Here is a 27626-nt window from a genome sequence, read left to right on the forward strand (position 1 = left end):
TTGTTTTGTGATTTTAAAATCCACAAAACCCATTTCTTGGCTATTTTGGATGAAGTTAGGAGATGGAATGGGGTTCAGGACTCTATCCGGAGTAGGCTCAAAATTAAGTTCTAAAAATGCAAGTGACTGTTTTTGATCTTTTACAGGACATCTTTCAGGATAAGGGCTAGGGTTTAGAGAATCTCTCACAGAAATTTTTCGAAATTGAATTTCCAAAAACGGAATTGACGATTTTAGATGGTTTTATTAGTAGGTGAGTTCGGAACTCTTTCGTGGAAATTTGTAGGAATGGAAGTCCTTAAACCAAAATAAAAGATATTCTAAGAGGATGTTGTGGGATCAGGTATACTGGTATATGGGGGGGGGGGAGTGGAGTGGGGTGCTGCAATCCTATAGCTTTTCTCCTGGATTGGCAACTGTGCTCAAGCATTAATACTACTCTTTTCCCCTACGCATTTTAATTTTTAAACTATGCAGTGATATATTTTGTAATGTAAAGATAATGTCACGACCCCATAAGAAATGCTTGGGGGTCATGACCCAAAGTTTGGGAACCCCTACCTTGATGTCATCCAACCGGGTCCCGGGCCCAAGTAAAAGGAGGAAAGCATGCGACGAAAGGAGTGCGCACTGATTGTCATGGCAGTAGAAACGTGTCTACAAGATAGCCCCCTAAGGATCTTATCCACAAGCACTTGATGTTGTGAACATGCAGAATAATGTTGAATAATGAGCTAAAATGGGGAGATAACATTTCCGGGCTTATTGGCCGTGGTCTAATTGGAGTAGAAATTCCAGACGTTTTGGCTTGCTTTGCTACAGCCATCATCAGTGGTTTGAGTTTGGTGAGACTGATGAGTCTCACCAAACTCAGTGGTGTGACTGATGAGTCTCACCAAACTCAGTGGTGAGACTGATGAGTCTCACCAAACTCAAACCACTGATGATGGCTGCAGCAAAGCAAGCCGAAACGTCTGGAATTTCTACTCCAATTAGACCACGGCCAATAAGCCCGGAAATGTTAGCTCCCCATATTGACGCCGGCTGTGAAAGCCTTAAACAGTATTTAATGAGCTAAAATATTGACTTAGAGACGTTTCTGCTTTTCCAACACCAAAAAGAAGTTCAGTTAGCAGCATATACGCTGGGAATTTTTTTTTTCTTTTTTGAGGAGAAGCCCAGACCCCCTCTCGGCCTGGGCCCCAGGGATTTTGCCCCTACTGCCCCCCCCCCCTCTCGGCGTCTTTGAGGAAGAGGGGCAGTAATTTGTCAAGATTTTTTCGAAAAAATATTATGAGTTTAAAGTTGATTACCTTCATGATTTTTTTTGAAGATAAGCAGCAGTCGAGCTGAAGGAAAAAAGTGACAATCAGTAATGCCCCTCGTATAAAAAGAATTTTTGCATATATGATGAATTTTCTGGGTCTGCTCAATACTTCTACATTGCAGTGGCGTATCTGGGAGGAGTTAGTTTCCGTTTTCCGCTCTGGATAATCTTTTTTTCGAAAAGGGGGTGGCATTTTAACTTTCCGAAGGAAAAGAAATATTTTGAAAAATTATTCAAATAAGACGCAATGTATGTTACAAATTAAAAGGGGAGCAAACTCCTCCCAGAAATATTACAAAAGATCAATTAACCCTGCTTTTTTAAAGAGACAACTTCAAAAATTTTCATGGGAAGCGTCTCCCCCTGTCTCGCCAAAGTCATTAAAGGTCGTCTTAAACTTTGGCTTCAATTTCATAAAGGTTCCAAGTGACAGGCCCTGAAAACTCCTCCCCTAACGAAGATCTGCCAAAATAGCATTTTTGGAGTTTCAATTTCAGAGAGAATTGAATCTCTCCTCCCTCTAACATCACCTTGAAATCGTCTAAAACTGCGTTTTTCGATCAATAACTTTAAATATTACTGGGGGAGAATGCCCCATAGCCCTCCCCCGTTTTTAAAAATAGTCAAAGGTAATCTACGGTTGCGTTTTTAAAAATTCAATTGCAAAATTTGCCTGGGGAGATAACTCGAACCTCTCTACCTATTAACAAAGATTGTCTAAAACTGCATTTTTTTAAAGTAAAATTTCAAGGGTTTTCTACGGGGAAATCCCCGGATCCCCTTACTTTAGCAAGAATATTTTACGATTAGGTTCTAATGTTTCAATAATAAATTGCTCATGCTATTTTCGTTAATGAATTTCTATGAAACGATATGGGGGTAGAGTACCATCCTTAGAGTTCAGTGGGGACGCTATAGACTCCTTAGGTACGCCACTGAGTACCTTAAATTTTCACACGAGCATCTTCATTTTTCTTTCATGAACAGCTAGCCCAGTAAATTTAGGAATTTTTGCACCACAAATTTATAATTAAGAAATATTTTCAGAATTAGTTCCTCCTAGCATGTAGAGTAAATCCTAAAAAATCTCCTAACATCTAATGTGAGCTTCCATCCAAAATGGCGGATCAAAGATGGCTGCCTAGTTCTTTTTGTTTTCCTTATAACTCAGTCAAAAATGAAGATTTTTCAGTTCTAAAAAAAACCCTGTATGCTCTAAAAGTAATACTGTTTCAATATATACCCTAAAATAACTAATAAAAGGGTTCATATAATTGTTTTGACATCAAAAGCTAAATTTTCTAATTTCTACGTAATATGCAGCAAAACAAATAAGCTACTAAAATAAGGAATTTTTTATGGTATTTTTTTAAAAATATGAACTGCAAAATAATTGATATATTCCTGAAAAATAGTTATTAATTGCAGAATATCATTTATTTAGTACTTTAAAAAGTGACACATAATATCTTTTTTGAAAGCATGTAAAATATATGAAGAAGATAGTAGTATTGTCAGTAAAAATCTAAAAAAAAAAAAAAAGCATCACCATTCAATATCATCATCCTCATCATCGAAACTGTACACAGAAATCATAACACATCCCCATTTAATTGGATTCATGTTTTTCCTAAGCCACTGTTGTACTTTTGAATAAACATAAAATGGATGCTGTGAAGCAACTGCACTTGTAGGTGGAAGAGTTGCTAAGCTTTAAATTTTGAAGAAGGAGTTTTGGTATTATAGTGGTTGTATCTAAGATGTCTAGAGAATTAAATGTTACTCCCACCAAAATATGTTTCAGCAACACTTCTACAATCTGGGTGACCTTTTCTGGATGTTTCAAGCTGAAAACGACTGCGCTGTGAGATCAGAGAAAACAGTTTGAGATTTTCCTTTAGCAACTTGAAAGCTCAAAATTTACCCTTTCTGAATATAGCTGACGTGGAGTCAGAGTCACATTCTGTGGCTGCGTGGAGCAAAAGAAGAAGATCTTTCAAGGGACCCAAGGCTTCTTGTACTTTCAATATATTGTAATATTTTTCTTTGTATTATATGAGTTTGGGGTAAAAAATACAGTGACATTCCAGACATACCTCTTTCACATAGAATCAAGAGCAGATCTGTATGTGTACCTATTACTGCAACTGGTCTGGAGCTATTCTGGCATGTTTTTATTGCAAACGAGCAAATTAATACATTAGTTTTCCTATCTACTTGTAAAACAGTTATTCCTCCTAATCGGAAGTATTCCATCATAATTTGAATTTGTCTTGATTTGTTCTCTGAATTCCGCAAAAAGTTAGTCTATATAGTCGTTCCCACTACATTTTCTTCAAACAGCAGTAATCTCAGACATTTTTGACATCACCCTTCTTTGTTTCTTCCCAATGTTTGTTGGTAATGCATACGCGTATCCATTAAAAACCACTGCTCCACATAAAAAGAAGCTTTTGCTGAAGAAACCTGAAGTATTTAGGCATATGTCATTTTATTATGTCTGACTGGTCCCATGACAATGCATGCATAAGAAATCCTTCATCTTTAATGGTCAAAATGAATTTTCCCGAACCTGTTGTAATCATGAAATTTTAATCTCACAAGATTAATTAGATTTTTGATTAGATTGTTTTCTAACTTTCGATTTCATTAATATAAAATTCGCAAAATTTTCATTCTGGGAACCACCAATATCTTCATTTTTTAAAAAAATTCTGGCTATCAAAAATAATAAGTGCTTTTGCTGTAGTTTTTCATTTGTTAATAAAGCAAAATTTTTACTTTCACTTTATATTTGAAATTAGACTCAAGTACGAGTGAAAGTGAAGATGATTATGGAAAGCGAGGTCCCCAGAAATCATCTTCTGAACATTGGGGTTCAGCAACCAAGAGAAGTATTTATTTGTTTCTTGATAATTTTCAAGTTTTTTTAGAACTTTATGCCTTCTAATCAAATTGAAATAATTTGTAAAGTAAAATGTGTAGTAAAAAAAAGTAGTCGACAATATTGTAAAAGTTTCAGCAATTGGTAAAAGTGTATTATATTCATAAACATCCTTAAGTATTTTTTTCAATGATTTAATTATTTTAGCTTTTATTTAGATAATTTGTTGTTTTGCTTAACATAGTAGGGTCCAACCATTATTTGCCTGTAAGGCTCACCTCATATTAAGATGAATCCCTTGTGCCAGAAAATTTAAATACAGTACGTCATCAAAAATCTGAAATAATTGGATTTCAAATTGTTTGGATTTTTGAAAATTACAAAAAAATACTATCTGCAAAATAGTTTGCCATTTAATCAAGTAAAGTGGTTATGCCAAGGGCTCTCAAACTTTCCCACTCATGACACCCTTTAAAGAATTACAATTTTCCCCCAGTACCCTATTCTATCTCTCTTATATATATATATATATATATATATATAAATTTCCTATGTTGTTTGGAAGCCTTATCGAAGCTAATATATTGTCGGCATAATGCTAAACTGACGAATGTGAAAATTGGCAATTTTCAGGAAGACCTAAACTCTGAATAATTTTTTTCCACCTGAGGCATTTAGTTATTTTCAATGTTTTAATTTTTACAGATAACTTTAAGTGAAAAACTATCGTTTTTCTAGATTTATAATCAGTAGGTAGCTAGCTATCTTTGAGTGACTACAGCAATCGGCAAACCATCGAATTTGAAATATGCTATATTTTACATTCATTAGTTTAGCATGGTACCGACGATATTACTACTGCTATACAACAGCAACGCAATACACAATAACAACGCTCACTTTACTGGGGAGTTTGGAATCAAGCAGTACAAGTTATGTTTTTGAAATGTTCGATATATGGACCTTTCGTAATGCGGCACATATCAAGACTAAAAAGCCTAAATCTTGATTCACTTGCTGAAACATATCACAATCTACTTCAAAAATGAAGTTTGGATCTTCTAGTTTAAACCTTGCAAATGAACAACCATTGATCGTGACATGTTACAGCAAGGGACAGAAGTATTAGACGTAAGACTTGATATCTGCCGCATTACAAAAGTTTCACATCTCAATGATTTGGGAAACAAAACTTATATAGTATCTTTCTCCAGAAAAGTCAACACTGTTGTTGTATTGGTAATATGTTTCTTAAGCATACCAAGCCATAGAGGGAATTGTCACAAAACCTGAACACTTCGCCAATTCTTGCTGCAGGCCAGGATGCCGTGGCACCCAGTTTGGGAACCTCTGGGTTGAGAACTATTTGTATGTACGTAACATACAATACAGTAAAGACTACAATACGTATTTCATTTTTTAAAAAATTTAACAAAAAAATTAGTCTGTTTCAGTACTGAAGCTGAGTTCAAAACTTCTCTATCAAAAAAGCGAACATTTTTTTAAAAAAATGTCTAGCAAACTGCTAAAATGTCGACAGTTAATGAACATTCATTATATCTGTATAAATACCTTAATGTGTTTCATCTCCAAATGGTACAAGTCCACTTTCCTCAAAAACTCTTTATTAGGCGGTCATAATGCCCATTAAGATATTCTTTAACTTAATAGCAATTTAAACATTTTTTGAGCTAAGATTTATAATATGATTTAGTTGAATATTGCTGTTCTTGTTCAATCTCCCCGATCACACATCTATTTTTTTAAATCTTTATTTCTGTATTCTTTTATTTGAGCATTAAAGCGAAAGTGCCTTGTTTTATTTTTGTAATTTTAACAATACTTTCACATTTTACAAAAAAAAAAAAAAAAAAAAACTGCATTGTTTACTGATTATAAAGGAAAAATGAAAAATATTTATAGTGTGCCATTTTGCATGGTAATATGTAATATTCCACCTGTATTTCAATGTACTTAGTTTCATTTCTTTACTCATTGTGTATGTAATCATTTATTTCAGAAAATATTTGTTCCTTATAAATTTTCTATCAGTTCGTAAAATTTCAAAGAAGTGCATTCGGATTTTTGACGTTCAAATTTTTGACCTTTTACTGTATGTATATTTTCTACAAATAATATCAGAAAATCTTGGAAAGTAAATTGCAACTTAAAAATTGTTGTAATCACTAATTAATTTTAATTTTCTTATTGAGAAGTTTAGAACTGTTTTGCAGAAACTATTTTTCAGAGTATTTGGCTCCAAAATCTTAACATTATTACTATTAACAGACAGGGTAAAAAATAGAAACCATAGGCTAACATACTGATCGTTCTAGAATGTAGTATTTAATTCATAACCAGGGATTGTTTCAGTCATAAATTGGGTCCACTTTGCGACCCCTTCACGAAATTCTATATCGAAAAATGGTTACCTTACAAAATTTCATTCTTAAATCAAAGCTTTAACAAAATTTCATTCGTAAAAACTGTTCTTTCATCACTTATAAGCTCAATCAATTTATCTGATCTTTCTGATCTTCAGTGAAGAAAAAAAAGAAAAGAAAAACTTACTTCATCAATAGTAATAATAATAATAATAATAATAATAATAATAAAACTTCAGCTTCCAAGTCATTTCTAGTGAAGTCCTTAAGCCAAAGGCATAAAAGCATTTCGAATTAGGTTTTTGATGGTTAAACATGCTCTATACTGTCCCCCTTCCCCCAAAAAAAAGAATAAGTTATTTATTTCTTACGAAATGCAGACTTAAAAATAAAAACCTGGATCGACCCCTGGCAACATTCATGACAGGCCACACAGATCAGCTTGGGGAGCCTCCACATCTGGCTAGCAGGCTATAGGTTGGATGTCGTTTAATCTTATGTTAATGTTGGTGTATTTTTGAATGTGTTTACTATTATTTCTTTTATTGTTTACTTTGAACTTTTAGTTGTTATTTTATAATGGTTTTATAAGCATAGAAGAGATCTGAAATATAATTTTATTCCATTTAAAAGTGTTTGAATATAATTTTTGCTTGCATGCCAGTTCCTAACATTGTTTGAAGCCTGCAAGAATTATTATTTTAACTGCTGCTTCCATTCTCTGTTGTTTAAGGTGCTTTTTACCTTTATATAGCTTGCAGTTTTTATATTTTTCAAATAATCTGCCAATTTTCAAATTTTTCAAGCGCTAACTGTTTCAATATTAAAAAAAATATTTTGATCAAGTTTTTTATGGACCTATATAACACCAATCTGTTTATGACATTTAGCAGTTATTAAGATTAGCCTCTTTGGGATTTTCTTCTCAAAAATATTTCTTTATTTGTGCTTCCCTCAGGTATTTCTTAGAGGGTGCACCCCTTGCCTTTTTATCTTAATAATTGACGCTTTTTGCCTTCATTTTTTGTATATCTCAATGCGAGGGTTGTAGTTTTGGCTGGACGAAACCCATTTTGGCCGTGTCACTGGCAAAAACCAGGTAAATCTGGACAAAACTAGATTTAACCAACATAGAGCTGGCCAAAAATGTATTATATAAAAGCACACTCATATGTGTTCTCATACAGTTTGTAAGCATAATGTTGTACAATTTAATGCATGATTCAAACAAATTGAATGTGTATTTATGATCATTGAAATAATTGTTAAAACTGATATATTGGTTTAAATGCAAATTGTCTTATATTAACATTAAAAATTGTTCACAACAAAGACAAAGGACACTCATTTAGTAGGAATACTAAACAGTCTGCAATATAAGCTAATTACTGTTCTTCACAAAACTTGTAGCATGCTTCAATGTATTAAAATATAAATAATATACTTTGATTAGATTTGAAATTCATTTTGTGCTCATAAAACTATGAAACAAGAAGAATATATTTTACAATTTACACGTTTGGATAGTTTAAAACAATTATCACAATTTCTCCTATGATGTGACTAACCTTTTGGAACATGCTCTCATTTATTACTTGCATAGGGTGTAAAATTAACTGTTTACTTAAATAATGAATAGTGACTGCTTAAGGGATTGATGTTTCCTATTTCTTTTAATTAAGTACTCATTTATTTTGATTTTAAACATAATTATTTCATATATCCACGTCCAAAGGCCAAAACTGGACAAAATTAATTTTTTCCAAGCCGGTTTTAACCGGTTTTATCAATGATTAAAACCACCACTGGCTGAAACTCTTACAACCTTGCTCAATGCCCCCCTCTTTGTCTCTCTAAAGCAGTGGTTTTGCGAACCCCTTCCAAACTCTGAAAGAAGTTGGTGAACCCCTTGGGTGCTACTGGGTAATAAGTAACAAGCAAAAAAAAAAAAAAAAAATTGTGAGCAACAAGAATGAAAACATAATTGCAAAACATAAAATTACAATTATTGCTACAAATAAAAATTGGTGAAGTTGGTGAACCACTTGGGTACTGGGTAATAAGTAACAAGCCAAAAAAAAAAAAAAAAAAAGTGAACAACAAGAAGAAAAACATAATTGCAAAATATAGAATTACAAATATTGCTACAAATAAAAATGATCGCTAAAATATGAATGCAAAACAAATTCACCGAAAAAAATAAAAAGTGATTATTCTGCTTTGAGCTTCTAGCAACTTTGAAAAAAAAAAAATTTTTTTTAATGGAATTTTTGTGGAAAAAAGAGGCTCAAAAATTGGCTGAAATTTTTTTGACACAAGGTTGTATTTATCTCTATCACTAAATCAAAAGTCAATTAAAGAATTATCTTTAAAACACCTTTCAGGGAGCTGCCTCAGATTAACTAAATTAACTTTTTTCTTACAGTAAAATGAGAAATATCTATAGGTTTAAGTCTTCTTGAAAAGGACTACAAACCTAGCTGTTTGATAAGGATATACTGCGCATATTAATCGTTTGATTGCTGAAGAATTTTCTTGTAATTATGCTATAAGTGTGGAGTAAAATGCGTATATTGGAAATTAATAGAAGCATCTATTTTTCAATAAGTGCATTTACTCTAATTTTTACACAAAAGGCAACTTCTAACAAAGAGAAATTTTGTACACAAATTTTATAAATTCCTTATTTTCATAGCACAAATTGAGTTGCATGGTCAAAATCCGTTTATTTATTTATTTTTTTTACTGCATAAACCTTGCACTGCCAGATTTAAGTAATTAATTTTCCATACTTTCTGTGGTATTTTTGGGTTGCTTGTCATTCTTTCTCTTTTTCGACAATAAAGCTTGAAAGTAGATTGTAGTCTATGTAGTGGGAAAATTATAGCAACAAACAACAGCGCAATCTCACTTCTATGCATTTTTGACTCAACAAAGAGAAGAGCTATAGCTCTTCGTCGGACTCAAATGGTAAAGAAACTAAACATCAAAATATTTGAGACACTTGCATATGCTCCATGTAATGTTTTTATCAAGTTTAATCAACCTTTATGATCAAAAGCTTCTGAGGAAGCAAATGCTTTCAAATTCTTTCATCTAACGACATTGTTTTCATAAATAGAGCTTTTTCAGCATATCTTCAGGACTATCATTCTCAAGCACTAAAATTGGCGCTTTGCAATGACAGACTAAATTCTTCAAATGTAAAATGTGTCATCAAGTATACAAATATTTTCATGCTAAGAGTATTGAATGTGCAAGAAACAAATGAATAAAAAAGGAGCAAAATTTTCATGAAACCACTTGAACGTACAGGCATGTTAAAACTCCGCCATTACAATATTTTTTCATGAACCCCCAGGGGTTCGCAAACCACCGGTTGGAAACCGCTGCTCTAAAGTGTTAAAATCTTTTTCAAAAGAAATCTTTATGCGAGGCTATCCCTTCCTCCTTTTCCTTTTCTGCTAGAATTTAATTTGAATATCAGACTGAATTTTTCAGTTTTTAGCTTTGTTTTTAAACTGGACATTAAAAAACTTAAAAAAAAATATGGTTGAATAGTACTTGAGCTTTCGTTTACATGTAGTATACAAAAATGCAAAAAGGAAAAAAAAGCTTTTTATACTGCAAAATTTCTATTATAAAATGAACTTTTAATTGAGTTAATGTGACATTTTAAGTAGAAGCACCATGGACACCCCAGCCCCCTTTTTTTGTCACAACATCATAGTTACATTCAGTGCTTGACTAATGTATGTGAAGAGAACTAAGCCTATAAAAACTCTGAAAAAAATGGGCATGAGTTAACCTTTTAGCACAGTAAAAGGCTTGTTGCTATATCTGTATCAGAAATTAAAAAATGTAAACTTGACTGTAAAGTAGTATTATGAGCTTGTATTTTGCTCTGTTAGTGCTCAGTATAGTATTCAAAAAAATCTCGATATCTTAGGTCACAGTACGGAGGATGCAGAAGATGATCATAATGGAGAAATGATGTCCGGTGCAGGATATTTCAAAATGCCTACTAGATATACAGAAAGTAATTTTTTTGTTTTGTTTTGTTTTCCAGTAATTTTGTGCATTTTGCTTTAACTGTGAATATTCCAAACTTATATGAATCAATTCTGCCAAGAGTACTCATGTTACAGTTATTTGTGAAGGTAGAGATACAGTAAAACTTAATGTATAATGAAGCATCGTTTATACGTTTCTCTTTTATATGTTTTTATCAATTATACGTTTTTTAAATTGGTCCCTGCAGAGTTTAATACACATTAACCTATACTTATTATATGTTTTTTGATTTGTACACTTTTTCATACAGTCCCTTCAAAAACGTATAAACGGTGCTTCACTGTAATTTAAACTTGACTTGCAAGGATGCAGTGAGGGCAGGGGGTTGGGATCGATCCCACAGAGTTCTTGGTTTCAGCGTAATATAATACCAATCCTTATAGATGATTTATATGCATTCAAGGACTTGTTATCACCAACCCCGCTAGAAGATAAATTTATGCTATGCTAGCATGAATTGATCATCAATCTGCAATTTTCAGGATGTTAATAGTTATCCAGACAATTCTCACAAACCTGCGTAGCTTGTACCCAAGCAATTTGCAGATTTTAGAATTTAAGGTCACTTTTAATTGTTACATTTCAAGATTATCATTGTTATTTTCATGAAAAAAAGAAAAATACTTACACATAAAAAAAAATAGATACTGTAGTACCTAAAATAGCTTTTCTAAAAAACAAGTTTTTTTTTTTGTATTTCAATTCATGCCTTTTGTTTATTTTCATAATTTTTGAACAGTTCTTTCTTGCATAAAGTTTTTGCTAAAGATTCATCATCTCCACATCACCAACTTGGTCCCTAACCTTTTACTGCGAATATGCTTGAATGAAATGTAAATAGTGAAATCAGTCTTTCAAAGTATGAAATGATTAATAAAATTTATACCAAAATATAGGCATGAAATAGTCTTTTTATATACTACAGCCAAAAAAAAAAAAAAAAAAAAAAAAAAAAAAAAAAAAAAAAAAAATTGGATAAACTTTTAATTCAACATTTTTAATGCAAATGAAACCTTAAAATAAAAAGGGATTTCAGTCTTTTAAGATTTAGCATTCTTGATGTTGTTTCTATCTCAAATTGGTATGTTACAATCAACTAAATTTCATTCTTTAATTCCTAAATCTTGTGCAGATTTTTCGCAGTTGCAGATTTTGGGTTGGCAGATTGGACAGAGTTGACAGTAATTTAAAGTAATTTATAACTTTTCAAAAAAAAATTAATAATTTTACTACTGTAAAAATAAATATTCCATTTAATCAAAAATTTATTTAGACAATGACATATTTTGCATTATCTTGCTCAATTGCTGGTTCTGTGGACCAAGATTTTTAACTTTTGCCTAGAACGGCAGAAAACCGCGACATGACCCTGTTGGTGAAAAAGTAACTTTTCATCTGGTGAAAATGTATCTTCAGAGGATGTATTTTTATTGAGGAGTACATCTGCTCCTCAGTTATGGACTGCAAGGGCATACTCTGCTTTAGTAGAAATAATTTTTTCAGCTTTTGATTTGTGCAATCTAACTTTCTTAACAGACTTGGAATTAAACAAGGAGCTTAACTTTTTGTTTATAAAGCACTTACTATCGACTTTTAATTTCAGAAAGGTTAAGCATTTTTATAAAAAGTGAAAATCATAATCTCATGAGTAACGTATCTCAGAGCTAATGTGAACTCCTTGCCGGTAAAACAGAAATTTTCGGAAACAAATGCAGGAGCATTAGCGTAGTCTTCGTTATTGGTTACTAAATTTTGGTGTCATGAATTGACTTTCATCCAATTAGCATTAATGAAGCAAAAGTTCCCAAAGCGTACTAGTCTAAATCTTGTTTTGTTATTGTGTAGGAATGACCATTCTGTATTTACTATTCATTTTTTCATTCTAAATGTGGAAACTAATTAAAATATATTTGCATCTTAGCTCACTTGTTCATCTTATGGTAATGAAGTTGGGAAAAGAAAGAGAAAGTTTCTTTTGGTTGAAGAAAGGTTTTGTGCATCATACCAGTATTTTATGTTGAAAAACATAGCCTTTAAAAAGAAAAAGAAAAAAATTCAGTATTAATTTAGTTCTTTATGTTGAAAATGGTAACATATAGTTAAGGAATGGATTAACATTGTTTAGGGGTGTTTACAAGTATCTAAAATAATGGAGTGTGATTCTCAAAAATTTGTATACATATCACAACGTGAAATTTTTGTCAACGCTAGAGATCTGGGAAGGCATCCCTTGCATAAGTAAAGACTGTACTGTTCTTATGAATACATAATTACGCTATTTCCAGCAAACAGTATAAAGTAGAAATAAGTATATATCCTTTTTTTAATGCAAAAAAATTGATAATTGAAAAGTAAGTATTAAAATATATGCTAGCATCAAATATTGTACTTAAGTTTTTGCTGTTGCTGTAAGTTTTACAATTCTTACTGAAATAAGGAAAGTCTGATTTAAATGAAAAAATCCAATTTAAGTTTAAAACATCTGAATTTTTTTATTTTAATGAAAATCATTGTTTTTATCAACCCTGTTTGATGAAAATCAGCCTATTAATCTTGGTTAAGATACAAATGTAAAATAAAGTTGCTTGATAAAATAATTAAATTATAGGGAATAGCCTGGATGACGATAATCCTAATTTTTCTCCAAAAAGAAAGAAATCTGATGATGAAAATCCATCACAGTCATCTGAAAGAGGTAAGAATATTTTCTAAAGTTGGTAAATATGAAATGATACATTCTAAGAAATGAATTATTTTTTAATCAGTATTTATAGAATATAAAAGTGATGTAACATAAATGTTTCAAAATAATGATGCTTGAAATGAATGCACTGATGTTACTGATGCATTACTCAAAAAAATATTTTCTTGTGAGAATGGGATTTATTTGGCAGTTACTATGTTTATTAATGTTTTACTAAGATTGAACTTTCCAAACGTTCAACCATTTTTATTAATCTTGGCTGTAATTATTTTAGGTAGCTTTTTGTTTTGTAAGAAAATGATGAACTGCAGTAGTTCTTCTTACAGTTTGAGAAGTTTTTAATTTGCGTCACTTCTAACACACTGACACACCAATTTCTTCCTATTTTTGTGTATGAAATTGTCGTCAAAGTTTAAAATAGATGCTTAACTTTGATTTGTGAAACTAGTGATCCAAGTCAGAAAGAAAAAAAAAAAACAAAAAAAACATGGAATTTCTTTTCTAAATTTAAGTGAGCATTTTACAAGTCATGAAACTTATGATAGGAAAATATGCTCAACAAAGGCTTTTCTATTTATTAAGTAATTTTTTTTTCTGACTGGAATAAGGAGAGATATAATTGTATCAAGAAAGAGAGAGATGGTATTATTTGGGGACACCTCTTATATGGTCCTTCAGAATTTTTGTATTATTAATTCCAGTCTCAGCTTTTCTTTTCCGAGTTAAATTTCAAATATTTATTGTTATTTGTACTGATTGTTCTTTTGTCTGTTTCTAGATTCAGACAGTGAAGGTGATGATAAAGATGCTCATTTCAAAAATTCTAACTTAAAAGGTGGTAAAGATACGTATAATGGAATAAATTATGGGCTTGGTGCAAAACTAATGGTATCTTAAATTTAGATTCTTTAGAAGTTAATTGCTTTTGGTTTTCATTTTCATTTAGTTATACAGTAACTTTGTTTTATTATTGTCATTTGTGAAGTAATGCAACCATTAATTTTCTAAATTATTTTCAGCAAAAAATGGGTTTCAAAGCTGGAGCTGGGTTAGGAAAAAATTTACAAGGTAGAGTAGATATTGTTGAAGCTTCAAAGCAGCGTGGTCGTCGAGGTCTTGGTCTTCATATAGCTGGATTAGAACCTTCTGACACTAAGTGGGATTTTAGCAAAGAGGAGGTATAAATAACTTCAATATGTTTCTATTGACATTAGTTGTACTTCCTTATTCATATCTTTGGTTTACCTTTAAGATGTTTTTTAGTTTCTTGTCTTTTAGTATTTAATTCTTACAACGTTTTTTCCTATTCATATTTATTCACAATAATTTTTTAGACTCTGTTAGAATAGTTAAACATTTTAAATTAATTTTTGTTTTTCTCTGCATAGTATAGAAGTGTTTTGTATTTAATTTTTGCAAAACATATTTTAAAGTTTGATGCTACTAGAATTTATTTTTAATCAGTCATGCATGCGAGGAGGAACAAATATGCACTCATATGCACTTGTTATTACTGCATTATACTTTAGAGACGTATTTTTAATCATTTCTATAATTGAATGAAGTATAATAAAATCACTGAGAGCAAAATTTCAAATGAAAAACAAATTCCAATTTTTAATGCATAGTTTGGAAAATGTTTGCAATAACTTTTTGCAACATTTCTGTCTTCTAGAATTGTTTCATACATATTGTCTTGTGAAAGTGTTAATCATGCTATTTAAAGCAATTTTCCTTTCTAATTAACAGAAGATTCTCTGGTTTTGTCTATTTTTCTTCAATTATGTTTTAATGAAAAAACTCTAGTTACGACATCATATATGGTAATTTTTGCTAATAATGGAAGTCTGATTATCAATCTTCCAATTTACGTAACTCTGATATTATGTGTAAACATTATTAACCTTTTTTTTTGAGAAGAATAAAAATCTGGGAATTTAATTAAATATATACTTACATGAAAAAGCAACTGGTTTTTTCTGTGCACCATAATTTTAATATCTACTGCTTAGAAAATAATGAGTAACATAAAAATCTAACAGTAGATGTTTAAACTTTGCAATTCACTTGCAATAATGCTATAACATGAAGTAGGCCTGATTTTAACATGCAAATGCAAGAACACGTGCAACTCTTTTCATTGTGTATTATTTTTGCATCTTTTACTAAATTGGATTATTTTCATAGTTTTGAGCAAAAGTAAATAAAAAAAAGCTATCTTTATTTTTATTGAAATAGTGTTAAAATGTAAACTTTGTTGTAAATAGTTGAGGAACTGTATGTCACGTAAAAGTTATTGAGTCATTTTAACAACCAATAATAAAAATAAAGGTAGTTGAAGCAACTGCTAGCTAGTAATATGTCTAACAAGTATTTAACACTTCTTATAAACTACTGACTAACATGACTACCTACCAAATCCTTAATTAAACACTAATTTAATTAAACACAAGACATATAATGCACTTTGTTAGCACATCCCACAATGTAGGCAACACTATCTAGTAAAAAGTGCAGATATTAATTTGACCATTTACAGCACTAATGTATGAACATCTAGCAGTGTTTATTTTATAATTGGGAGTTTTTAGTTTAGTTGATTTTTTTGCTGAAATTGTAAAATAAACCCTATTTATAGGTTTGATTAGGAAATCAAATGAAAATGTAACCAATTGTTTTTTACTTTTTAGTATCTGGATGTTTTTTGAAGGTGATTTTTTATGTAAAAATAATTCATTGTTTTTGTTTTTAACCAGTCAAGATGAGTTTGAAAAATTCTCCCGAATGATTTTCGGAAATGTTTGCTATAGAATGTTTAAATAAGACATGTATTGTTTCATATATATATATATATATATATATATATATGTAATTTTTGGCTCTTTAGATATCTGTTAAAGAAGAAGTAAATTGGATGCCTGAATGTAATGAAGAACCATTAACAATGAACCTGCTACGAGATTGGATGATTGAAGGGAAGGTAATATTTTAAGGATAAAATGTTGAAAATAAATATTATTCTTATTGTGTACTAGCTGCATTGCCCGACTTCACAGGGTCTACCTTGAAAATAAAAGCTATGTCATGTGACGCATGATCAACAATCAGGCTTCAACTAGACAAAAAAAGTAAAATTTCCCATCAAAATAACCATTCTCAAAGAAAGAAAACAATAAATAAAAAATTCCCTTATAAATTAAACGTAAGTTACGAAAATCCTAAAAAAAGAAAGAAAGAAGGACGATAAATCGCCAAATAATAATCAAAAGGGGAAATTTTTACTTCAAAGCAAAAACAAAATTTTATTCAGTCACAGCTGAGAAAAAATATGTGGCAACCTTCTGAACGCTATAGCTAGACCACGAAGAGAAGGCGCGCGTGACGTAGTGGCTGGACGAGTAGATTACGGCGATTTGGCGTAGATAGCAAATGACTGAAAATCAGAATTACTTACTTTGGCTTCTTATCGCCTTTCTTCTCTCGCTTATTTTTTCCGGAAAAAAAACGGAGTTTGTCGATTGGGAATTTTTATGCAGTTTGTAAATTAACTTGTAATCGATCGATTGATTATGTATTTTTACTGTGTGCTTAGTAATTAAATTTAGTGTTACCAAGTACTAAATGTAGGAAAATTTATATTTGAGCATTGTAATAATGATTTCCCCTTTTTGATCCTTAGCATGCAGATTAAACTTTTGAAAAAGCAATCTTAACACAGCATTTCGAACTTTTTTTTCTGATAACAAATAATCAAACTTTAAATATTCTCGTTATTTTTAAATTACCATGAGGTAAATTGTATCTGGTGTATTTCAGTACTTTTTATAGTAAATTTTATTTGACGTCATAATACCTTAAAAACTAAAATTAAGAGGAATTTTGTGGCATTATATTTTAATGATTCTGAGTAAATATATAATTTAACAGAAAACAGTTTATGTTTGCATGAATTAAACGTTAAATTATAAGCCCGTGAACAGAGAGGTACCGATGGGAGTTCACTGAGGCCTCACAAAAAGTCCTTATTTGACACATTTTGTCAAAAGATTTGGCAAAGTGGAAGATACCAGTACAGAGAATTGCGTTTTTTCCTCTCATACTTATATCTTCTCAGATGTAGGATGTGTGCATGTTGTATTTTAACATGCAGTAAAATTTGAATTTTCATTTACTCCTTCCGAACATTTTGGTTCGGGGTGCCCCAGCGTGTGACCTGTACTTTATTTAATCTTTATACTGCTTTTCGTATTCAAAAATACGTCCGTAGTTTAATTTTATTTCACCAAACAGTAAAATAACCATACATTTAACAAAACTAATTCTAATTTTTTTTTTTTTTTAAAAAAGAAGAAAAAAGGGTCGCAATACATTTTACATAAATACTATCATTTTAGCCTAATCGAATCGTATGCCAAGATGATTAAGACGTTTGTATTCGTAGTTTATACAGTGGCCTCCCAAGAAGGTCAGCATATTTAAAATATAAAAAAAGGATGGTAGGAAAAAGAGCTTCCTTTGGGAAAAGGTACACCTTGGGACAGCTCTATTTTCCCACATAGATTTTAAAACGTTCTAATTTTCAAATACACTAGTACTTTGATTCCACTGATTAAGCAGGTAAGAGTTTTTTTTTTTTGTACAAACATGTCTTATAACCTTCTCCTGAAATTTTTATAAGTTGCATAGTGGGTTTGACAATGACGGACTAATGTATAACAAAATTAGAAAAAAAAGGAGGAAAAGTGTCTCAAGGTGAGCCCCACCCTCCTTTCCACACCCACATTTAAAAATAATGTGAATTAAATACTTATAAATAAAAAATAGAACGTTAATACGTATATTATTTTGCATTTTGTTGAATAAGAAATCAAAACAAGGGTTATAATAATGATGTTTAATCAACTAAATAATAATTCTTAAGAACAAAACAAATGAATAAATAAAAAGGGTGAGAGAAAAAGTATTACTGGAAGTACGAAATATATGGTAGTGAGAATCATGGGGGTAGCATTAATTAATTAAATAAGATCAGCAACATTCGAACATTATGAATATCAAAGAAAAAAAATAAATTATAGGAAGAATGCATTTTAAAAACATCTGTTGGTAAATTCCTAAAAATTTTAGAGGATACTGCTGTATGAAGCTTGTGACATTGAATTACAATGATAAACTGTTTCATTCTACAGCTGGGGTTCTCTAAATCCCTTCCAGTGATTTACAAAAACAATTGTTCCACTCCTTCCAATCTTATGAATGTGCAATTAAACTTATGTAGTCATTTTTTTAAAACATTCATGAAAATTGTTCCGATCTTAAAAATTTTCTTCTTAGATTACAAAATATTGATATATTAGTAAGAAAGCACATGTGCAACTTATAAACGGTTGATTTCCCATACATTGATAGAAAATTCCTCGTTTATACTGGAATAAATAATATGTCAAGGAAAAAAAAACAAAAAAACAAGGGCTCTGGAGGATTGCAATTCTTCCAATCCCTCCTTAAAATGAAACAGAAAATAAGCACAAGTCTTCAATCGTGAACTTGTATAAGTGTTTTTTTTTTAAATCTTGAAATCTGTTATTGAGAATTGATGACAAGAATGCGAAAAAAGGGGGGGGGGGATCTTTGAAGCCTTTTTTCAAAATGAAAAAAAAATGTAAATTTCCGAAACAGAATGGGTCATCAAACTAAGATGTGAAAACAATAAAGCTATTGCGAAAAAATTTAAAAGATGTGGATGGAATTGCGAAAACATGAAATATTTAACAGGATAAATTGCTGAAAATGTCTCATTCCCAATCCATTGAGCCTGTTTCGGAAGCTGTATCTGTTCCTGACTCTGATTCAACGGTGAAATATAGAGTTTCAACTACATTTTCTACGATTCCGTCAGTGTCCCAATATTTTGTCTCCAATTTTTCAATGTGGCTGCAGTATTTTTCCCAGTCGTCACTGGAAACACTTTGAATTGCGTGTGTTGTAAGTTCTTCTAGAGTTTTGAGACTTAACTCAGTTTCAACGTTTCTATTCCTTATAAAGCGCTTGACAGCTGCCCAGGCTAACTCGATCGGGTTCAAATCACAATGATAAGGGGGCAATCATAGAACCAAGTGTCCATGCTGTTTTATAAGTTCATCCATGCGATATTTTTTTGTCGGTGAAGCATTTGCTTGAATTATTTCAAAAATTTCCGGTTTTCTCAAATTGCTATCATATGGGATTGAGTGTTCGTCTAGATACTGACGCATCACATATTTTGTTGCATATTTCAATGGTACAGGGTCTACAACCTTCGTATGGTACGAAGCATTGTCCATTACTATTACAGAGTTAGGGGCCATGTTTGGTAAAAAAATTTCTCGAATATATTTTTCGAAATTTTCGGAATTCATTTGCCCATGGTAATCACCCTTGGCACATCCTGCTTTGAAGACCAAACCTACATTGGGTATAAACCCTTCTTTGGATCCTGCATGCACTACTATCAATCGACTTCCTGCTCCATCTTTGACAGTAGCTCCAATTTTTCCGTCTTGCCAGCATTTGGAAAACGAAAGAGTATTGTCAATCCAAGTTTCATCAATAAACACAATATTCCTTTGATTTTGACTATGCTTTTTTATTTCTCGTAAGTATCTGCATCACCATGAAATGATGTCAGGTCGTTCAATCAGCACTTTTCTCCTGTTCTGACATTTTTTCCATCAAAATCCAATTTTGTGTAAGATTTTTCTTAGCGTTTCCCTCTTCCAGGGGAAATTAATTTTATCTCTTAAAATTGGCAATACTAATCGTATTGTAGGCATCTTTTTTGATTTATAAAATTCATTTATCGTGCTCCTCACAACACATAAGTCAAAACTATCCAAAAACGCTTTCCGATCAACTGGTTGAGGGCGATGTTTTCCAGGAGATAACAACAGGTCATTCGAAAGCGATTCTTTTTTTATACGTTGGATAGTCCGAACTGAAACTCCAGTTGCGGCAGATATTCTATGTTGCACTTTATGAATTGAAATTAAAAGTTCGCCAGACTTAGCTTCTTTTTCAAAAAATCTTCTCACATTATTAATAACGTTCCTTTCTCTAAAATGCAACGTTTTTCCTTTTAAAGACATTTTGTTCTGAAAAGAACAGTTTAGTTTTATCACCTGACAAGCTCCTCGAGGCAGAGTGACAAGAAGAACCCATTAAAGAGGGGGGGGGGGGCAGTTGCATAAATAGAAAAAAAAAACAGTGGCGAATTTACAACAGCGCAAATCATGTAATTGATGCAAGTGAAGCAGACTGTTCTACTTTATTCAGATTATTTGTTGCAGTAGTATTACTCTGAATCTTAACTTTCACAGTTCAGCGAGCTTTTCATAAAAATTTGTTATGCTCAGAGCGTAATTACTGTACGATTGTTCTGCACTCCCTAATTTTTAGAATCAATGTTTTCGCCATCGTATATTGGAGAGATATTAGCATAAATAGTGAGCAGTTGCATATGGAATGAATGCATCTGTGAAATAATATAAGTAATTTAAATTTTGCTACCACTTAAGAGTTTTTAAATATCATTGCTAATTATGTGTTTCATTGCACATTATTTTGTTGGACTACATTCAGTGGCGTGCACGGAAATTTCGGGGCCCGTCACAAATGTCTTTTACGGGACCCCTCTAAATTGTTTCCCGTACGTCCCCACAAAATTTCACCCCTTATTTTAGAAATCTCGGGTTCCTTCAGGCTCGATCCCGGGCCGACAGGTGTCCCCCCCCCTCTCTCCGGTGGCGGTGCATGCCCCTGACTACATTACTTTACAGTTCTTATTTTAAGAAAGTTTCACTTCAGTTTAAAAAACTTGGTTTAAATTTGGGGCTTAGGTAGTGACAACGCAGTCAGCCTCGTCATTTCAAAGTGTTGGGGGGGGGGGGGGGAGGCAAAGGGTATATACTCAATTTTTATAGGTAAAAAAGCAACATAATGCATGGTTTCATTGTGTTTTAAAATCCAGGGAAGGGGTTGAAATGACCCCCTGATCTTCCAAATGACGGACCTGAAAACAGTATCAAAACGTAAAAAAAAAATAAAAAATAATAAAAAAATGAAAAAAATACATCTTTTTCATTTTTTGTTTCCGCAAAAGCTAAATTATATTTTAAAACTTTTGGAAACAACGTTATGAAAACAAATTTCTGTATATTTTTTAATAACTTCAAAACCACAGTATGGATTATTTATGGTGGTTGTAAAATCGTTGAAAATGCTATTTATTTTTCCTCAATACACTTTAGTGAGCACTAGATTGGAGGGGGGGGGGGTGGAGAGGTTAATTATAAATGAAATTAATTTAAAAAAAATACCATGAGGGGAACGGGGACTAAGCTTCTAAAAAGCACCTGATTTAAAGCAGTATTTGGGGGCATTCACAACAATTTAACTAGAATAAAATGGGACCATGTTTCACTGTTTGCACTAAAAATGAAGCCTAACATTACATAATCTGGAAAAGGTTTGTTGCAGAATTCGAGAATGGAATTGAAACTTCTTCGGGATCTTTATCTTTTGAAGATTCCACCTTCTGCTAATCATAAACTACTCAGAAAATATTTTTCAAACTTACTATGATGGCATTAAGGAGATTCTTTTGTTTAAGGAAATTGAGCACTTTTTAAGCATTTTGGGTAAAGCACAATCTAATCATACTTCGTTGAATATGGTCGAAGAAGATAATATAAATTATTAATAATACTTCACGGGGCTCTAGACACAGAAAATATTGGAAACCCCACTAAAACTTGCATTGAAATATTGCACCTCCAACCTTTTCTCCCACTTGCACACACTGCAACCTGTTGTTTGGTCATACCAAAGGGGGCTTTCAAGTGTTTGAAATTTATTTATATCAAATTGAGAGCTAGTGCACATGCGCGAAAGAGAACTCACAGGTTTACAGCCTTCTAAAACTTATTTCAGTGCTACAATGCGCATTTTCAATCCTATTTTTACCAGGTATGAGTATTCTGTATGAGTATTAAAAACTTTTGCTATACCATATGACCCCCCCCCTCCTAATTTTTCTTATCTCCTTTGTCCTACTTATTTATTTATTTATTTTAAATTATTATTTTTATTATTGTTTTGTTAGAAACGTTCCGTGCTACACCAATAACACACACACATACACACAAAATAATTAAATAATTAAATAAATAAAATTACGTTAAAATTAAGTAAATTAAAATAAAATAGTAAATGAAATAGTTTACATTAAAAATAAATCAACAAATAAATTTAAATAAATAAATTAAACATTTTAAAAATCCCCGCCTCCCCAATTCTCTAAATGTGTGAATTCGCAACTGCAAAATATCAACGCATCTTCGCCAAGTAACCCCTACTCCGCTTGTGCACTCACTCACACTACCTATTTTATAATGAAATGTCCCATTTCCGCTTCCAGTCCACGCGCCTTCTCTTCTTGGTCAAGCTTTAATTTAAAATGAGATCGTGTGAACGATTCCCGATATGAAAAGAGTTCCATTAGGCTTAAAAGTGCTTTTTAGTTTTTCTTTTTTTTTTTAAATTCAAAGATAATAAATAGACTCTATGGGTATTTTTCGCTGACTTTCGATTGACACCAAAATTGAACTTGTGGGATAACTATTTCAGGTAGAAAGAGCCATTTAATGCCATTTTTCGGTCTTAAAATTTAAATTCAAATAGTTCCGTTCTTTTTGGCGTTCAACCCCCCCCCCCCCCCCCGCCCCCTTACGTTCCTTCTTGGGTGCCAAAGCACCTCCCTGCCAAATTTGGTCAAGATCGGACGTAAACTGTGGATTTATATAGGGAACACACACACATATATTCTTTGTTTTATTTATATAGATTGACATGAAAAATATATTTTGTCAAAATATTTATTTGTAGAAAACTTAAAGCTTCATGTTGTGTTATTCCTTATTCTGAAGGAAATTTCAATGAAAAGTTTTCCTTTAGTGCTTTGTATTACTTTCAAATAATAATTCATCTAATTAATAAAAATAGTGTTTAACATGCTTTGCACATTTATTACAAATTATGGTGGTTATTTATTTTCAGAAAAAAAGGACACTTGATGATGAAACAGAGTTTTGTGATCCAGAAATATTAACGAGTGTATTACAGTATAAGGTAAATAAGTTTTCATCAGTAATGTAGTTCACTCAGTTTTACTTGAAATTATATTAGTCATAGGTCAATACACAGGGAATCACTAAAATATTTGCAATTCTGGATTGCATCCAGTTTCTAAGTTTGTGCTGCAATATTTGGATGAACTTCCTATTGTTGTGATGTAAATACTTACTTATATATTAAGTACTTGTAAAATTGGTTTAAACTAGGGGTTCTCAAATTGGGTGCCACGACATCCTGGGGTGCCTTAGGAAGAAATAAGGGGTACCACTTAGTGTCCACAGTATCCATATATATGTTAGTTGGGTGTGCCCCCAAATAAGATTATGGAGACCAATATTGCCATCCCCATATTTTTTAATGTAGCATAGTAAAATTTCACAATATCGTGTTGTTATCGTCATCATAAAGCCTCACTGAAGATAAAGCCTTTTCAGCTAGCAGTTTTTGATTACTGGGCAACAATGCAGCAAATGTTATTCCAAAAGAGAGATGTCAAAACTATCTTATCTTATTTTATGGTAGGTTTTGTTTCTATGTGGGTCACTATAGTTTTTTAGCATAAGAAAAGTCATTTACTGTTCTTGAAACCTAATTCATGTAGTTGACGAATTCAAAGAGAACAATGTCTTTGTATCCCGTCATTTTTTCCTGTGATTTGATAACCTAGAAAAGTAGATTGTAACCCAATGAGGCCATCTGATGAATATGCAAAAGCTGGTGCCAATTCAGTCATAAATGAGCATGATATTTATTAATAAACCTTAGGATGACCTTATTTAGCGCATTTACCTTACATAATAGAGATGAACGAGGGTGCCACGAGAAAATTCTAATTGGTCAAAGGGTGCTGTGAGTCAAACAAGTTTGAGAATCCCTGGTTTAAACAATTATCATGCATTTAATTTCACTGAGAGCTAGTGAAAATAAACATCAATATCCATATATATATATATGTACACTTTAGTAACAATGCTTTCTCAAAAGTTTTTAGCAGGAACTGTTTTTGAATGATTTTTACTTACTTATCCATAATTTTGTCAGTGAGGCTATAATATATTGAGATAGGTTTCAACAAAAACGTAATTATTGTTCATTTAGCAGTTGTAAGCTTGACTTAAGTAACTGGAATAATTTAAAAATATGACTAAGCAGAACATTTTGGCGACCAAACCAAAAGAACTAGGTGCCAATGACTGCTAAGCTTTTTGGTTGTTGTGCCCTAAGGTTTTCTTTTTCCTTGGACTTACAGCCACATAACTGTGTTTAAAATTAAGGCTTTCTTTTGTCCAGTTTGTTTTTGTTTAAGGTTATGTAAGTAATTAATTCTGCTAATAATAATAATAATAAAGCACCTCTTTATTCTTTTCTTCTGCTATGAAGTAGTGACAACTGTTCGATCAGCCTCCAAATGGACATGCTGCTTTCAACTTTTCTGTGCATGTCTCATTAATGTGCACTTTTAATATCTTTGTATTCCTTGAGCTATTTGTTGGACTTAAGCTATTATAGCATCCTAAATGGTAGTTCATGAAAATATCTTTTAAGTTATCATTTGCTTGATTTAATATCCACAAAACATGTTGCATTAAAAAAAATTCTCTTTATTAAAATGATCTAGAGTGTGTTTGATAAACTGGAACCAGAAGAAATGCGAAAAGCAAGGACAAAATCAAATCCATTTGAGACAATACGTGGAGGAATTTTTTTAAACAGGTATACAATTTTTTTAAACTTTAACTTGTTTGTATTTTAAGCGTTTCATAGATAAAAGTGCTTTTGGAGATTACAATACTGTCGACTTCCGCTACAACGCGATCCGACTTACGCGAAATGGCTATAACGCGATTTTTTTCCCCGGTAAAGAATTTTATTCCTAACGCGAATTCTTCACCCGCAACATGAAAATTTTCCGAAGGGAATCGCGGTTTTTTCGTTAATGGACCTTCATCCTTTTGGCATCACTGAGAGCTGAAGTTCCCACACCGTACTAGTCTGAACATCACTTATACAAATAACTACTCCTCATTTTCCATTTATTTTTTTCATTCGATATGGGAAAATTGATGAAATATAATGACACCTAAGAGAGCTATTTCATTTAAAGTTTGAAGATAGAAAGAAAAAGAGAAAGTTTCAACAACTATAGTACATTTGTTTTTCTTACTCATAATGTACATACCGTAGTGGTTTATTTTACGTCTTCCTTTCCTATTGATCAATGATTTTGTGCATCGTAGCAGTTTTTTATGTTAAATAAAATGGTTTTTTTCAAAAAATACCATAAATAAAAATTCAATTTTTTATTTGAGAAACAGTAATGTATAGTTTAGAAATGGTTTTTAACAGTTTGAGGTGGTGTTTATAAGTGTTCACTTATAAACACCACCTCAAACTGTTAAAATGTAGTATGAGTACGTTTATAAAAGTTTTTACCCACACCCTTTTCCACAACGCGAAATTTCAACTTACGTGAAGGGTCTTGGAATTCATCCCTCGCGTAAGTCGGGACTCGACTGTATTGTGCGTTTTGGTGTTGGTAATTATAGTTAAAAACAAGTTTTATATTTTGAACATTTATAGCTTTATATTTATAAGATTTGTTCTTTGAACATTTGTTCTATTATGTGGGGAAGGACTGTGTTTACATGGAGAGGGGGGGGGGGACAGTTGGCTTAGTTCTATACTTTTTCTATAAGTCTATATATATTCCCATTTCATACTCCTGTTTAAAAACGTTCTCTTCAAATTTAGTAAATCAATTTGTTATCAGGAATACAGTCCTACAGCAGCCGTCGTTTGACAAAATGCATCTGCCCTTAGGTGCCATGAAGAGTGATATAATTTTCTAAAATAAAAAAAAAATACCGAAAATATTAAAAGAAACTATTCTACAACAATACTGTCTATCAAGAAATACTATCTGATAATATGTAGGCTTTCATCCCTTTCAAATATGTTAAGAGAGAAGAAACATTTTAATCAAATTACAGTCACATTTGATGAATTAAAAACTTTAAATGCAGAATTCCTGTTAAAAAAATTAAAAAAAAAAAAAAAATCAATAATACAGTCAAAAACTGGAAAGTCCAAGAAGTTTATGTAATATCTTTTGCCTATGATTTCATAAATTTGATGCACATATCTATTTTCAAAAGCCTATCAAAATATCCACATTTTTGAAGATTATACCTTGCTCTTTATCCAAAAAAAAAAAAAAAGAATTTTATTAACATAAAATTATTGAACTTGCAAGAGCGTTTTTGTCACAGGTGTATGTTTTCTAAACCTTATTGAATCTTTCAAATTTGTCATTGTTTGTGTTTAGAGAAAAAAAAAAGAAAAGAAAAAACAGAGATTATTAGTTAAGTTTTGAAGTGTTCTCTGATTTGATCATTTCTTTGGAGGTCCAAATTCTTCTCAGTTCCAGTAGTAAAAGATATTAGAAACTCCACCCTTTGTCTGAAATTTTTTCAGATACTTTTTTAGGCAAGTCCAAATTCATCCCTTCCAGTTTCATACCTAGTACATAAAAATACTGTCCTTGTGTTAGCTACTCATGAGATTAAGCTCACCAGCAATGACTGATTGCCCTGCAAGTGCAAAAAAAAAAAAAAAAAACATGGCATGAAGCTTGAAGTGTTCCATGAATAAGTGTAAGAAAAATGAATAATAAAAGAAATTGCTTCACTTGGAGATAATGAAAACTGACCGACAAAAGATTTATAAGAGGTGTCATATCATATTTTAAAAAGTAACTAATTTGCTTTTATGAAAATTTTAAATGTTTGGTGTCTTTTTGTCATTTGTTGTCTCAGCATATTAACTTTTAACTCCAATGAAAAAAGTTAAATACGGAAATGCTTAACTTGAAAAATCGAGTAACACAAAGTGATATACACACACAGCCAACTTTATAAAAATATTTTGGTTCAAAATCTTTTTAACACAAAGAAACATTTTGGTCCGATCAGTTCTGTGTCAAAAGTTTATGACTATATTTGTTTTAATTAACGTCTCTATTTTTTCACAGGGAATCATATATTTATTCTGTGAACTAAATAATTTTAAAATGGGATAACACAA

The 27626-nt window shown here is 31.6% G+C and overlaps 1 protein-coding gene across 1 annotated transcript in view; it reads left to right on the forward strand.

Moving 5' to 3' along the window:
* Nucleotides 1–27626, forward strand: part of LOC129235170 (cap-specific mRNA (nucleoside-2'-O-)-methyltransferase 1-like) — an 84694-nt gene that overhangs the window by 9320 nt on the left and 47748 nt on the right. The window contains exons 2-9 of the mRNA XM_054868859.1: nt 4132–4221; nt 10545–10634; nt 13278–13364; nt 14152–14261; nt 14393–14551; nt 16261–16353; nt 23466–23537; nt 25162–25256. Coding sequence (XP_054724834.1) covers nt 4132–4221; nt 10545–10634; nt 13278–13364; nt 14152–14261; nt 14393–14551; nt 16261–16353; nt 23466–23537; nt 25162–25256 — 796 coding nt within the window. The remainder of the gene's footprint in view (nt 1–4131; nt 4222–10544; nt 10635–13277; nt 13365–14151; nt 14262–14392; nt 14552–16260; nt 16354–23465; nt 23538–25161; nt 25257–27626) is intronic.

This window comes from Uloborus diversus, chromosome 2, assembly GCF_026930045.1.
Source record: "Uloborus diversus isolate 005 chromosome 2, Udiv.v.3.1, whole genome shotgun sequence".
Classification (NCBI taxonomy): Eukaryota; Metazoa; Arthropoda; class Arachnida; order Araneae; family Uloboridae; genus Uloborus; species Uloborus diversus.